The sequence below is a fragment of the Notolepis coatsorum genome (genome assembly GCF_963971535.1).
Source record: "Notolepis coatsorum genome assembly, chromosome: 9".
In the NCBI taxonomy this organism is placed as follows: Eukaryota; Metazoa; Chordata; class Actinopteri; order Aulopiformes; family Paralepididae; genus Notolepis; species Notolepis coatsorum.
Genome location: NC_140173.1, coordinates 42,926,123 through 42,938,516, shown reverse-complemented (window position 1 = coordinate 42,938,516; position 12,394 = coordinate 42,926,123). Strand labels below are relative to the sequence as shown.

Here is a 12,394-nt window from a genome sequence, read left to right as displayed (position 1 = left end):
TAGTAGTGGTTTAATCTAAACAATCTTTAATACAGTCAGGGTTGTGTAGCCCCTTAGCTACACATGTCATTGATCTACCGGTCGATCACGGCCGACTGGTTGGGCACCACTGGTCTATAGAAATAAATGCATTCAAACAAGAAACCAATGTATAGTAGACATAGCAATGGCAAAAAAAGTTGCCAGGCCTAATGCGAGCCAGGGAAGTCTTTAGCCCCTTTCGTGACTGCGATGTGCAAGCCAGGGACTTTATATCTGATATATTTCGGACCCACCCTGAGCTTTTAAGCAGTGTTTGGTGGTCCAAATTAGCCTGGCTACTATGGAGCTGCGAGTGACTGCGTATTCAAAAGCCCCTGGCTTGCACATCGCAGTCACGGAAGGGGCTAGGAAGTCTTTCGCTTGTAACGTGGCTTCATGTTTTCATCCACTGAGCCGTGAGGCTCAACATGCTTGTTTGGTTGAGGTCTGAACTCGCCAAATTGCCCATAAATATAGTTTTTGTGGGTATTGTCCAGATGTTTTTATCTGCCCAAAATTCAAGCAAGCATGAAAGCATTACAGTAATGACGTTGTGTGTCAGCTAGTTGATACAGCAAGCCTCTCCCGTGTTTTGGTACAAGCTCGTACACCACGGCCCCCGCTCCGACTGGCACGCACCCGGAACCACCTATTTCAACGGTCCAGGTTTGGAGCGAATCAGCGTCCCCGGGGACGGGGGGGAGCGTTCTCAGTAGGACGGACACACCCTTTTCTGGTGCGATCGGGCTGTGATTCGACCCCGAATGGTTAGTGAGAAAGCCCCCTCTGTCTCAGTCTGTCTCAGTCTGTCTCACTCTGTCTCAGTCTGTCTCACTCTGTCTCATCCACTCTGTCTCACTCTGTCTCATCCACTCTGTCTCACTCTGTCTCACTATGTCTCACTCTGTCTCACTCTGTCTCAGTCTGTCTCAGTCTGTCTCACTCTGTCTCATCCACTCTGTCTCAGTCTGTCTCAGTCTGTCTCACTCTGTCTCACTCTGTCTCACTCTGTCTCAGTCTGTATCACTCTGCCTCAGTCTGTCTCATCCACTCTGTCTCACTCTGTCTGAATCTGTCTCAGTCTGTATCAGTCTGTCTCAGTCTGTCTCACTCTGTCTCAGTCTGTCTCACTCTGTCTCAGTCTGTCTCACTCTGTCTCAGTCTGTCTCACTCTGACTCATCCACTCTGTCTCAGTCTGTCTCACTCTGTCACATCCACACTGTATCAGTCTGTCTCACTCTGTCTCAGTCTGTCTCACTATGTCTCACTCTGTCTCATCCACTCTGTCTCAGTCTGTCTCACTCTGTCTCAGTCTGTATCACTCTGTCCCAGTCTGTCTCATCCACTCTGTCTCAGTCTGCCTCACTCTGTCTGAGTCTGTCTCACTCTGTCTCAGTCTGTCTCACTCTGTCTCAGTCTGTCTCACTCTGTCTCATCCACTCTGTCTCAGTCTGTCTCACTCTGTCTCAGTCTGTCTCACTATGTCTCACTCTGTCTCATCCACTCCGTCTCAGTCTGTCTCACTATGTCTCACTCTGTCTCATCCACTCTGTCTCATCCACTCTGTCTCAATCTGTCTCACTCTGTCTCACTCTGTCTCAGTCTGTCTCACTCTGTCTCAGTCTGTCTCAGTCTGTCTCAGTCTGTCACGTCCACACTGTCTAACTCTGTCTCACTCTGTCTCAGTCTGTCACATCCTCACTGTCTCACTCTGTCTCAGTCTGTCTCAGTCTGGCTCACACTGTTTCACTCTGTCTCAGTCTGTTACATCCACACTGTTTCACTCTGTCTCAGTCTGTCTCAGTCTGTCTCACTCTGGCATGTCCACACTGTCTCACTCTGTCTCACTCTGTCACGTCCACACTGTCTCAGTCTGTCTCACTTTGTCTCAGTCTGTCTCACTCTGTCTCAGTCTGTCTCACTCTGTCCCAGTCGGTATCACTCTGTCTCAGTCTGTCACAGTCTGTCTCACTCTGTCTCAGTCGGTCTCACTCTGTCTCAGTCTGTCACAGTCTGTATCACTCTGTCTCACTCTGTCACACCCACACTGTCTCACTCTGTCTCACTCTGTCACACCCACACTGTCTCACTCTGTCACATCCACACTGTCTCACTCTGTCTCAGTCTGTCTCACTCTGTCTCAGTCTGTCTCAGTCTGTCTCACTATGTATCACTCTGTCTCACTCTGTCACACCCACACTGTCTCTCTCTGTCTCAGTCTGTCTCACTCTGTCTCAGTCTGTCTCAGTCTGTCTCACTCTGTCTCACTCTGTCACACCCACACTGTCTCACTCTGTCTCAGTATGTCTCACTCTGTCACATCCACACTGTCTCACTCTGTCTCAGTCTGTCTCAGTCTGTAACGTCCACACTGTCTCACTCTGTCTCAGGGCGTTTTCACACCTGTAGTTCGTTTGCTTTGTTCCAATTCAGGGAGACACAGGGACTATAATGATACAATGTTGTACTTGTCCCTTAGTTCGTTTGTGTTCACACGGCTGTGTTAACAGCGGACCAAAACAAACGCACGCGCAAGCAAACTGTCACTCATTGGTCAGATTTTGGGGTGTCCCCCCCCCCCCCTAACCCTGAATCTCTGCGTTACATTGAAATCGGGGAGGGGAGAGCAGGGGGAGCAAATTAATGAATGTGGATGAGAGCCGTGATGTAAGTGGTTGCAGATACGGCTGTGGGGGTGTTAGAGACATGATGGAATAGACTTGTATGCGCCAGAATCTCCTGAACACGGCGCAAGCCATTCCTAATAGATCAGAACTAATTTGGCAGCGAAAAAGCCAGTTTTTTAGCAGAGCATCCCCCATGCAGATTGCCCACGGATTGTGATGCAAGGCACACCCGCCCTGGACTGTTCGATCAGAGGGGGGGAGCTTCGGTGGCCAGTGTCCTTTCAGCCGAACAGGATAATGAAACAATGATCCCACTAAATGACCAGACGCGTCTTATGGCGACATCTACAATTACCTCATTGAGTCTCCAGGTAGACTAATGTTTATATTTAAGTGCAGTGGTCTGTAGCCACTCACACTGGCCACCGAAGCTCCCCCCTCTGATGGAACAGTCCAGGGCGCGTGTGCGTTGCGTCATCATGCAGCGCGTATACAGTACGGCAAGTGAGTTGTGTCGGTTTGTTAAATCGATTGCATTCTCACAGCGTACGAGTCGCGTCGGGTTCGTTTGGAAGTGCGCCGAGACCACCCTCTCTAGGTGGTCTCGGCCCGCTTGTTTTGTTCCGCAACAGAATGTGATTGCTGTATTCATATATGCCCAACTGAACCGAAATAGGGGGTAAACGCTCCAGTCTGTCTCACACTGTCTCAGTATGTCTCACTCTGTCTCAGTCTGTCTCACTCTGTCTCAGTCTGTCTCAGTCTGTCTCACTCTGTCTCACTCTGTCTCAGTCTGTCTCACTCTGTCTCAGTCTGTCTCACTCTGTCTCAGTCTGTCACATCCACACTGTCTCACTCTGTCTCAGTCTGTCTCACTCTGTCTCAGTCTGTCTCACTCTGTCTCAGTCTGTCTCAGTCTGTCACGTCCACACTGTCTCACTCTGTCTCAGTCTGTCACGTCCACACTGTCTCAGTCTGTCACGTCCACACTGTCTCACTCTGTCACGTCCACACTGTCTCACTCTGTCACGTCCACACTGGCTAACTCTGTCACGTCCACACTGTCTCAGTCTGTCACGTCCACACTGTCTCACTCTGTCACGTCCACACTGTCTCAGTTTGTCACGTCCACACTGCCCCCACAGTGGGTGTTGACGCGCTTCATTGCATCTTTCGGATGCATAGAGTTAACTTCTGAGGACGTGCCCATAGTATGCTACAGGATGAACGGAAAATGAGTAGGACAAACAGCTCCACCCTCTTCAAACAGCTCCACCCTCTTCAAACAGCTCCACCCTCTTCAAACAGCTACACCCTCTTCACACAGCTCCACCCTCTTCAAACAGCTCCACCCTCTTCAAACAGCTCCACCCTCTTCACACAGCTCACTCTCTTCAAACAGCTCCACCCTCTTCAAACAGCTACACCCTCTTCAAACAGCTACACCCTCTTCACACAGCTCACCCTCTTCAAACAGCTGCACCCTCTTCAAACAGCTCCACCCTCTTCAAACAGCTGCACCCTCTTCAAACAGCTCCACCCTCTTCAAACAGCTGCACCCTCTTCAAACAGCTCCACCCTCTTCAAACAGCTGCACCTTCTTCAAACAGCTCCACCCTCTTCAAACAGCTCCACCCTCTTTAAACAGCTCCACCCTCTTCAAACAGCTGCACCCTCTTCAAACAGCTCCACCCTCTTCAAACAGCTCCACCCTCTTCAAACAGCTCCACCCTCTTCAGGACAAACAGCTCCATTCTCTTCAAACAGCTCCACCCTCTTCAGGACAAACAGCTCCACCCTCTTCAAACAGCTCCACCCTCTTCAGGACAAACAGCTCCACCCTCTTCAAACAGCTCCACCCTCTTCAAACAGCTCCACCCTCTTCAAACAGCTCCACCCTTCCAGCGTCCAGGATAATGAGAAATTGGGGGTAGTGTACCTGGACCTGACTGACACGTACGATAGTTCAAGTTCAAGTTCAAGTTCTTTAATAGTTGTCATACAGAAGTACAGAATACTTTCATACAAAATGCTTCTTACTGTTACGCTCCAGAGACTGTGCTAGACAAGATAGTATCAAATAACATAATAACATAATATAGCATGAATTTAGAAGAAGAAAATGAGGTCACAGTGTTCGGTATAGACATATGTACAATGTTCTGAGTTACCATATAATATACAATACACAATACTATGCAGTGTACTAATGTACAGTACTATCTAGTGCAAAGCAGAAATGGGATGAGGTACAATTTTAGGTACAATTTACAGTAAGGTGTACGAGTTGTAGTGCAATCCTTCATCCATAAATATAAAGTGTGGGGAGTGGGTGCTACAGTGTGTTTGTTTAAAGTGGGTGTGTGCTATAAGTGTGTGGAGTGGGTGCTACAGTGTGTTTGTTTAAAGTGAGTGTGTGCGTGTGGATGTGTGTGCTATGTGCGTTTGGTGGTTGTTGTTGTGTAGTGTTCATTCATTGTTCGTTTAGCAGCCTGATGGCCTGGGGATAGAAGCTTCTTCTGAGTCTTTCTGTGCTCGCCTTGAGACTCCTGTATCGCTTGCCTGACCGCAGCAGTTCAAAGAGGCAGTTGTTCGGGTGACTGGAGTCTTTAATGATTCTCTTAGCCTTGCCCTTGCAACGCTTGTAGTAAATGTTCTGGAGGGTGGGGAGCCCCCCTCCAATTGTGCGTTCGGCTGAACGTGTCACTCTTTGTAGTCTGCTTTGGTCTTGTGCAGTGCTATTCCCAAACCAGGAGGTGATGTTGCCGGTCAAGATGCTCTCTATTGTACATGAGTAGAAGTTCTTAAGGATCTTCTGGCTGACTTGGAACTTCCTTAGGCGCCTGAGGAAGTAGAGGCGTTGTCGTGCCTTCTTCACAACACTGTTAATGTGTGTGGTCCATGTCAAGTCCTCGGATATGTAGGCTCCGAGGTACTTAAAGCTGTTGACTCTCTCAACCGGTGCCCCGTCGATGCTGAGGGGGCTGTAGTCCTTGACCCCCGACCTCCTGAAGTCCACAATCATCTCCTTTGTTTTGCTGACGTTCAGGGAGAGGCTGTTTTCCTGGCACCATCCCGCCAGGACCTTGACCTCTTCCAGGTAGGCCCTCTCGTCGTTGGCAGAGATCAGGCCCACCACCACTGTGTCGTCAGCAAATTTGACGATTGTATTGCTACTCCGCTGAGCCACACAGTCGTGTGTGTACAGGGAGTAGAGGAGGGGACTCAGAACACAGCCCTGGGGGGCCCCTATGTTGAGGGTGATGGATGAGGAGGTGCAGTTGCCTGCTCTCACCACCTGGGGTCTGCCAGTCAGGAAGTCCAAGACCCACTGGCAGAGGTCATAGCCCAAGCCCAGGTCCCTGAGCTTGGCTATGAGTATGGAGGCGACTATGGTATTGAATGCCGAGCTGTAGTCGATGAATAGCATTCTCACATAGTTCCCCTGCCTCTTGTCCAGGTGTGATGCTGCTGTGTGCAGCACATGGGATATGGCGTCCTCCGTGGACCTGTTGGGGCGGTATGCAAATTGCAGGGGGTCCATGTTGATGGGGAGGGAGGAGCAGATGTAGCCCTTTACTAGCTTCTCGAAGCACTTCATGGCTATGGAGGTGAGAGCTACAGGGCGGTAGTCGTTGAGGCAAGCAGGCTTGAATTTTTTGGGTACAGGGATAATAGTGGACTTCTTCAGGCAGGTGGGGATGACAGCCTGTTCTAAGGACAGGTTAAATATGTCAGTGAATACTGGGGCCAGTTGGTCGGCACAGACTTTTAGGACGCGGCCGGGGATGCCGTCTGGACCTGCTGCCTTCCTGATATTCACTTTTTTAAAGGTCCGCCTCACCTCATGCTCTGTTACCCTGAACACTGCGCCTCCATCAGCAGCCGACCCCCTCCCCCCCATTGCCGAGGCTTGTGAGCTGGTGTTGTTATTACCAGCATCAAACCTCGCATAGAAGGTATTGAGGTCATTTGCTAAGGAGATGTCACTGTTCAGTTTGAGGGAGGCGCCTTTGTAGTCTGTCATCGTTTTGAGCCCCTGCCACATAGCTCTAGAGTCAGCTTGTTCAAACTGGAGTTCAATTTTATCCCTGTAGCGTCGTTTGGCCTCTGACACAGTCCTCCTTACGTTGTATCGCGCCACCTTGTGGTCATTCATGTTGCCTGCCTCTAGGCCGTCGTTGTATGCTTTGGTGCGCTCTCTCAGAGCTTCACGGACGGATTTGTCTACCCAGGGTTTTTGATTTGGGTAAACTTTCATTTTGGTAGTGGGGATTGTTTCTTTCACCCTAGTACAAACATAGTCCAGCACTGTCTCCGTGTAGGCATTAATGTTATCTGTGTCGCGGAACACATTCCAGTCTGTGTTGTGAAACACTGACCGGATCGTATCCTCTGACGTCACATCCCATTTCTGCACCTCTCGCGAGACTACGGGAGTACTTTTAATTCTCTGTCTGTACTTCGGTGAAAGAAAAATTGATGCGTGATCTGACTTACCGAAGCCACTATCAGAATGAGCCTTGTAGCCACCTTTAAATTGCGTGTAACAGTGATCTAGGATGTTACCGCCTCTGGTGTTGCAAGTCACATGCTGATAGAAGTCGGGCAATACCTTTCTCAGATTGGCGCTATTGAAATCTCCCAGAACTAAAATGGCAGCGTTAACATTCGCCTCTTGGATTCTATTTACCTCGTCGTGTAGTCTGGAGAGCGCAACCTTGTTGCTGGCTTGCGGTGGAATATACACTCCGACCAGGACGATCGCCGTTAACTCCCTCGGGAGGAAGAAAGGACGACACTTGATGGTTATATATTCCAGTTCTGGGGAGCAGTGGTTGGATAATTCCTTCACGTTAGTTGGGTCACTCCAATTTTTGTTCAACATGAAGGCAATACCTCCTCCACGTTGTTTACCGGATTCTGCTGTTCTATCCTTGCGGTGAATGAAGAAATGATCGGCCGGTTGGATGGCGTGGTCTGGGACTTCTGGCGCCAGCCACGTCTCGATGAAGCAGAGAACGTTACAGTCCCTAACGTCTCTCTGGAATTGAATCCTTGCTCGGATGTCGTCTAGTTTATTGTCTATTGATTGTACATTGGCTAGCAATATACTGGGTAGTGGTGTCCTGTGCCGCCTGGTTCTCAGCCTGTTACGGACTCCAGCTCTCTTTCCTCGCCGTCTGGGTCCTTTGTCCCTGGGGGCGAGATCCGGTCCTGATGTCCTCAAGATCTCAACGGGCCATTGTTGCGGTTCAGAGAGCTGATCCAGAGAGTAATCCAGTCGGTAAGTTTCCCGTAATCCAATGTCTATAAGTGACTGACGGTCATACACATTAAATGCACCTACTGTTGGTACAGACAAGACTCTTAAAACTATAAATATTAACAAAAGTATGCACAGTCTCGACGGAGCGCACAGACAGGCAGCCGGTCGTAGCGGCGCCTGTCTGTCTGGCACCGTGGACTCCACCTGAAGCTGCTGAGGATGGTACCTGATCGGCATATGGTGAAGTTTATCATGGAGATGCTGTCTAACGGCAGTTTAGTCCTACACACCAGCGATGTCCCACAGGGGTCGGTCCTTTCTCCGATGCTGTTTAATATTTACATCTACGATCTCCCAGTCACAGCATCCAGAAAGTATGGCTACGCGGACGATCTTGCCATCATCCTGAGAAGACCCACATGGAAGGCACTGGAGGATGGTCTCAACCAAGACATGGACATCCTAGTAGCCTATCTACAAAAGTGGCACCGGCAAGACCGTTACAGCAGCATACCATCTCTGCAACAGAGACGCCAAGAGGGAACTGGAGGTATACGCTGACCCCAAGCGTCTGGAGTCCCAGCAAGCCCCTAAATACCTTGGTGTGCGTCTGGATCGGACACTGTCCTTCAAACAACACCTCGAAGATGTCAGGGCAAAGACAACATCAAGGGTTGCGCTGATCCGACGCCTCGCTGGTACAACCTGGGGAGCCACTGCCAACACCCTCCGGATATCCACCCAAGCCCTGGTCTTCTCTGCAGCGGAGTACTGTGCCCCAGTCTGGAGCAGAATCCCACACGTGAAAAAAGTTGATGCGGCTACTAACAACGCCCTCCGGATCATCACTGGATGCCTGAAGTCTACACCCTTCTTCCTGCTGCCAGTCCTTGCAGGAATCGCACCAGCTGGCCTACGACAAGAGGCTGCCCCTCTCGCCCTAGCAAGGAAAGCAGTGAAGCATGACTGGCACACCCTACACACAACACCACAACAACAGCAGCACCTATGAGACTCAAGTCCCGCCACCCCTACAACAAGGCGGCACAAGAGATGCTCCGTTCCACCACTGAGGACCTATCCATAAATGGATGGCTGGCGGCAGCCTGGAAGAGAGAGTGGCAGAGCACTGGGCCAACCCGCATCCACCACTACATATGGGATTCAGGAGATGGCGCCACAGGAGACGATCTTCCACGCCGGCAATGGGTTCTGCTGAACCGTTTAAGAAATCAGTTCTTAAGTCAGCACTTCCTCAAAATAAATAAAAAGAAAGAGAGAGAGAGAGGGAGAGAGAGAAAGAGAGAGATAGAGAGAAAGAGGGAGAGAGAGAGAGAGAGAGAGAGAGAGAGAGAGAGAGAGAGAGAGAGAGAGAGAGAGAGAGAGAGAGAGAGAGGGAGAGAGAGAGAGAGAGAGAGAGAGAGAGAGAGAGAGAGAGAGAGAGAGAGAGAGAGAGAGAGAGAGAGAGAGAGAGAGAGAGAGAGAGAGAGAGAGAGAGAGAGAGAGAGAGGCTCATACGGTGCAAGTCTCGGAGCGCACTGCATTGAGAGAGAGGGGGCTTATGTCTCTCTCTGTCAAGAGAGCACTCGCTGTATCACTGTTGCAAAATATCATAGCGCATGCTCCCACGCGGGCGCCTGGATTCCGATCAGTTTTCATTCATTTGGTTTTCATTCCTGTAAATGATGGTCTCTTATGGTTTTCATTCCTGTTAAAACCATGGTATCTTATGGCTTTGGTTTCCATTCCTTGAAATGGTTGCAGCCCTGGTTCTAATGTAACCTGTTTGCTGTTAGTCAGTATTTAGGGGTTCAAGCATGAAGGCGTTAAGTCCTATTGTTGTTGTGCTGGTCTTCTTTTTCTTCTTCTTCTTCTTCTTCTTCTTCTTCTTCTTCTTCTTCTTCTTCTTCTTCTTCTTCTTCTTCTTCTTCTTCTTCTTCTTCTTCTTCTTCTTCTTCTTCTTCTTCTTCTTCTTCTTCTTCTTCTTCTCCTTTGTCTTCTTCTTCTTCTCCGTCTTCTTCTTCTTCTTCTTCTTCTTCTTCTTCTTCTTCTTCTTCTTCTTCTTCTTCTTCTTCTTCTTCTTCTTCTTCTTCTTCTTCTTCTTCTTCTTCTTCTTCTTCTTCTTCTTCTTCTTCTTCTTCTTCTATTTAGCAGATTTCGCATTAGATGGTACGCCACAGCGCACTGCTGTGGAATGAAGGGTTCTTAATAGAACACTATGTGGTGCAGTGATACACAGCCTATAGTTAAAGGCCAACTTGCAAGTTGTATTTTTGTTCAATAAACAATGTGGACTAGGCCAACTGTGACTTTCATGATGAAGGGAAAAAAAAGATTGAAATTGACCCAGTTTTAGCGTTTTTATCAAACATTTTGTCTGCCCAACACAATCACCACGCACGTGGATATTTTAATCAATGGTTCATAACGTGCACGTGTAATCGAAATGATGTGGTCACGGCAGGTGCAGGGCACCTGAGAGTCACACACACACAGAGAGTCTGAGAGTCACACACAGCTAGTGGCAGGCAGAGAGCCTTGCTACTACTAGCCGAGGAGTAATGAATGAAAATGTATCTGTTTCACCTAACAACACTATTGCTCCATGATCATAGCCATCCATCTCTAAAGCTAACCACTATTTGTAAAAGCCACAACCACGTTACCATATTTGTAATAATGAAAATCATTGTGTCGTTGTACATATTGTGTATACACCGTTAGAAGCTAGCTAAGTTAGCTAACGTAGCTTAGCTTAGCTTGGTAGCCAGAGTTCTCGAAACTCATAACAATGCCCGATTTAAAATGATTCTCTCCTCTTTGTATACCTTTGTCCTCACAAGTATTCTGCCAAGGAACTTATGGACACGACAATAGTAGTAGTTATAAGGTGTTTGAGCTTGTAGCGTTAGTTAGCTCATAGCTATCGTCACTGATGCACCGAATGGGGCTAAAGGGGCTACTATCGTATCAACATGCCGGGGCGCATAGCTTGCTAGCCGGCAGGATGTGTGTGCAGCAGTGCTTTGCCCCACAGGTCTGAGAAGAGGACCTACACATTTTACTCGTTCTCAAAACTCTTTTACATGCACGACAGTAGACATAATGCTAACGTTAGCCAGAGCGATATAGCCAGCTTGGTACTATGACCCGGGGATAAGGCGACAGCCCACAGACCAGTAGCGCTGCTGTACTGAACAACAGGCTGCCTAGTGGTAAATGTAGTTCTTTTTTTACGACATTAAAAACATTATATTGTTTCAACCAGTTGTAGCTGGTCCATCAAAGTCTCCGACGATTAAACCCATTTGCGTCTTGTAAGGCGTCCATTTGGATCAAGGAAATAGCTTTCTGCACTCGTCAAAACTCCTTGTAGTGGATCAGAAGTAGGGGAAAGTTGCCTCAAGTGACGTCATGGCCCTGATAGCTCTGATAAGCTTTCTTGATTTGCGCGTGCATGTTATTCGTGCATGGACCTTTTTACCCCTTTCTGAGTGGAATTTCCGGCGTCAAATGGAAAAAAATATATAATGAAATTAGATACCAATGATGTAAACTACCCATAATTGAAGAGTAGGGTTTAACCTGCAAGTTGGGTTTAAAGGCCCCAGTGTGGTGCAGTGATACACAGCCTATAGTTAAAGGCCCCAGTGTGGTGCAGTGATACACAGCCTATAGTTAAAGGCCCCAGTGTGGTGCAGTGATACACAGCCTATAGTTAAAGGCCCCAGTGTGGCGCAGTGATACACAGCCTATAGTTAAAGGCCCCAGTGTGGTGCAGTGATACACAGCCTATAGTTAAAGGCCCCAGTGTGGTGCAGTGATATAGCCTATAGTTAAAGGCCCCAGTGTGGTGCAGTGATACACAGCCTATAGTTAAAGGCCCCAGTGCAGCACTCATGGAATGCCTCTCATCCAATCACATGACTTGGATGGAACTAACTGTGTATAAACATCCTTGACCATATGTCCACCTGAACTTGATCTACAATCTGAATGTGTCTCCGATAACGGCAACGTTGCAGTGTATTTGTGTTTCCGTGCGACAGATAACAGCGCGGACATCAGGGTGAAGCAGGGCACCTTCAGTCTGGACGACCCCAGAGATCACAGCCTGGAGGTGGGCATCAGCGATGGAGGAACCCCCCCCAATACTAGTGTCACCCAGCTGTCAATCAAGGTGTGTGTCTTTGTATATGTGTGTGTGTGTGTCCGTCTGTCTTTTCTATCATCTATTTCTGTTCCATCTTTCCACCGTTCTCTAAATTATAATGCTTATTATTATAATTTATATAATTTATAATTACAATAATTGACTAACGCTCGCTAAGAGCAAAAGATGCTTTGCATTGTGTCATGATGATGTCATTAATGGAGTCGGTCCCCCGGTCTTCATGGCCCGAGGCAGGCGGTTCAGTTTGACAGTTGGACATGGCAACGGTAACTAAGCTTGGAGACATTTTACTTTTATAACTA

At 48.5% G+C, this 12,394-nt stretch overlaps 1 protein-coding gene across 1 annotated transcript in view; it reads left to right on the top strand.

The window, feature by feature from the left end:
• cdh5 (cadherin 5) overlaps positions 1-12,394 on the top strand; it is a gene marked incomplete at its 5' end in the record, with an annotated part of 156,791 nt that overhangs the window by 72,637 nt on the left and 71,760 nt on the right. The window contains 1 exon segment of the mRNA XM_084321851.1: positions 11,968-12,098. Coding sequence (XP_084177977.1) covers positions 11,968-12,098 — 131 coding nt within the window.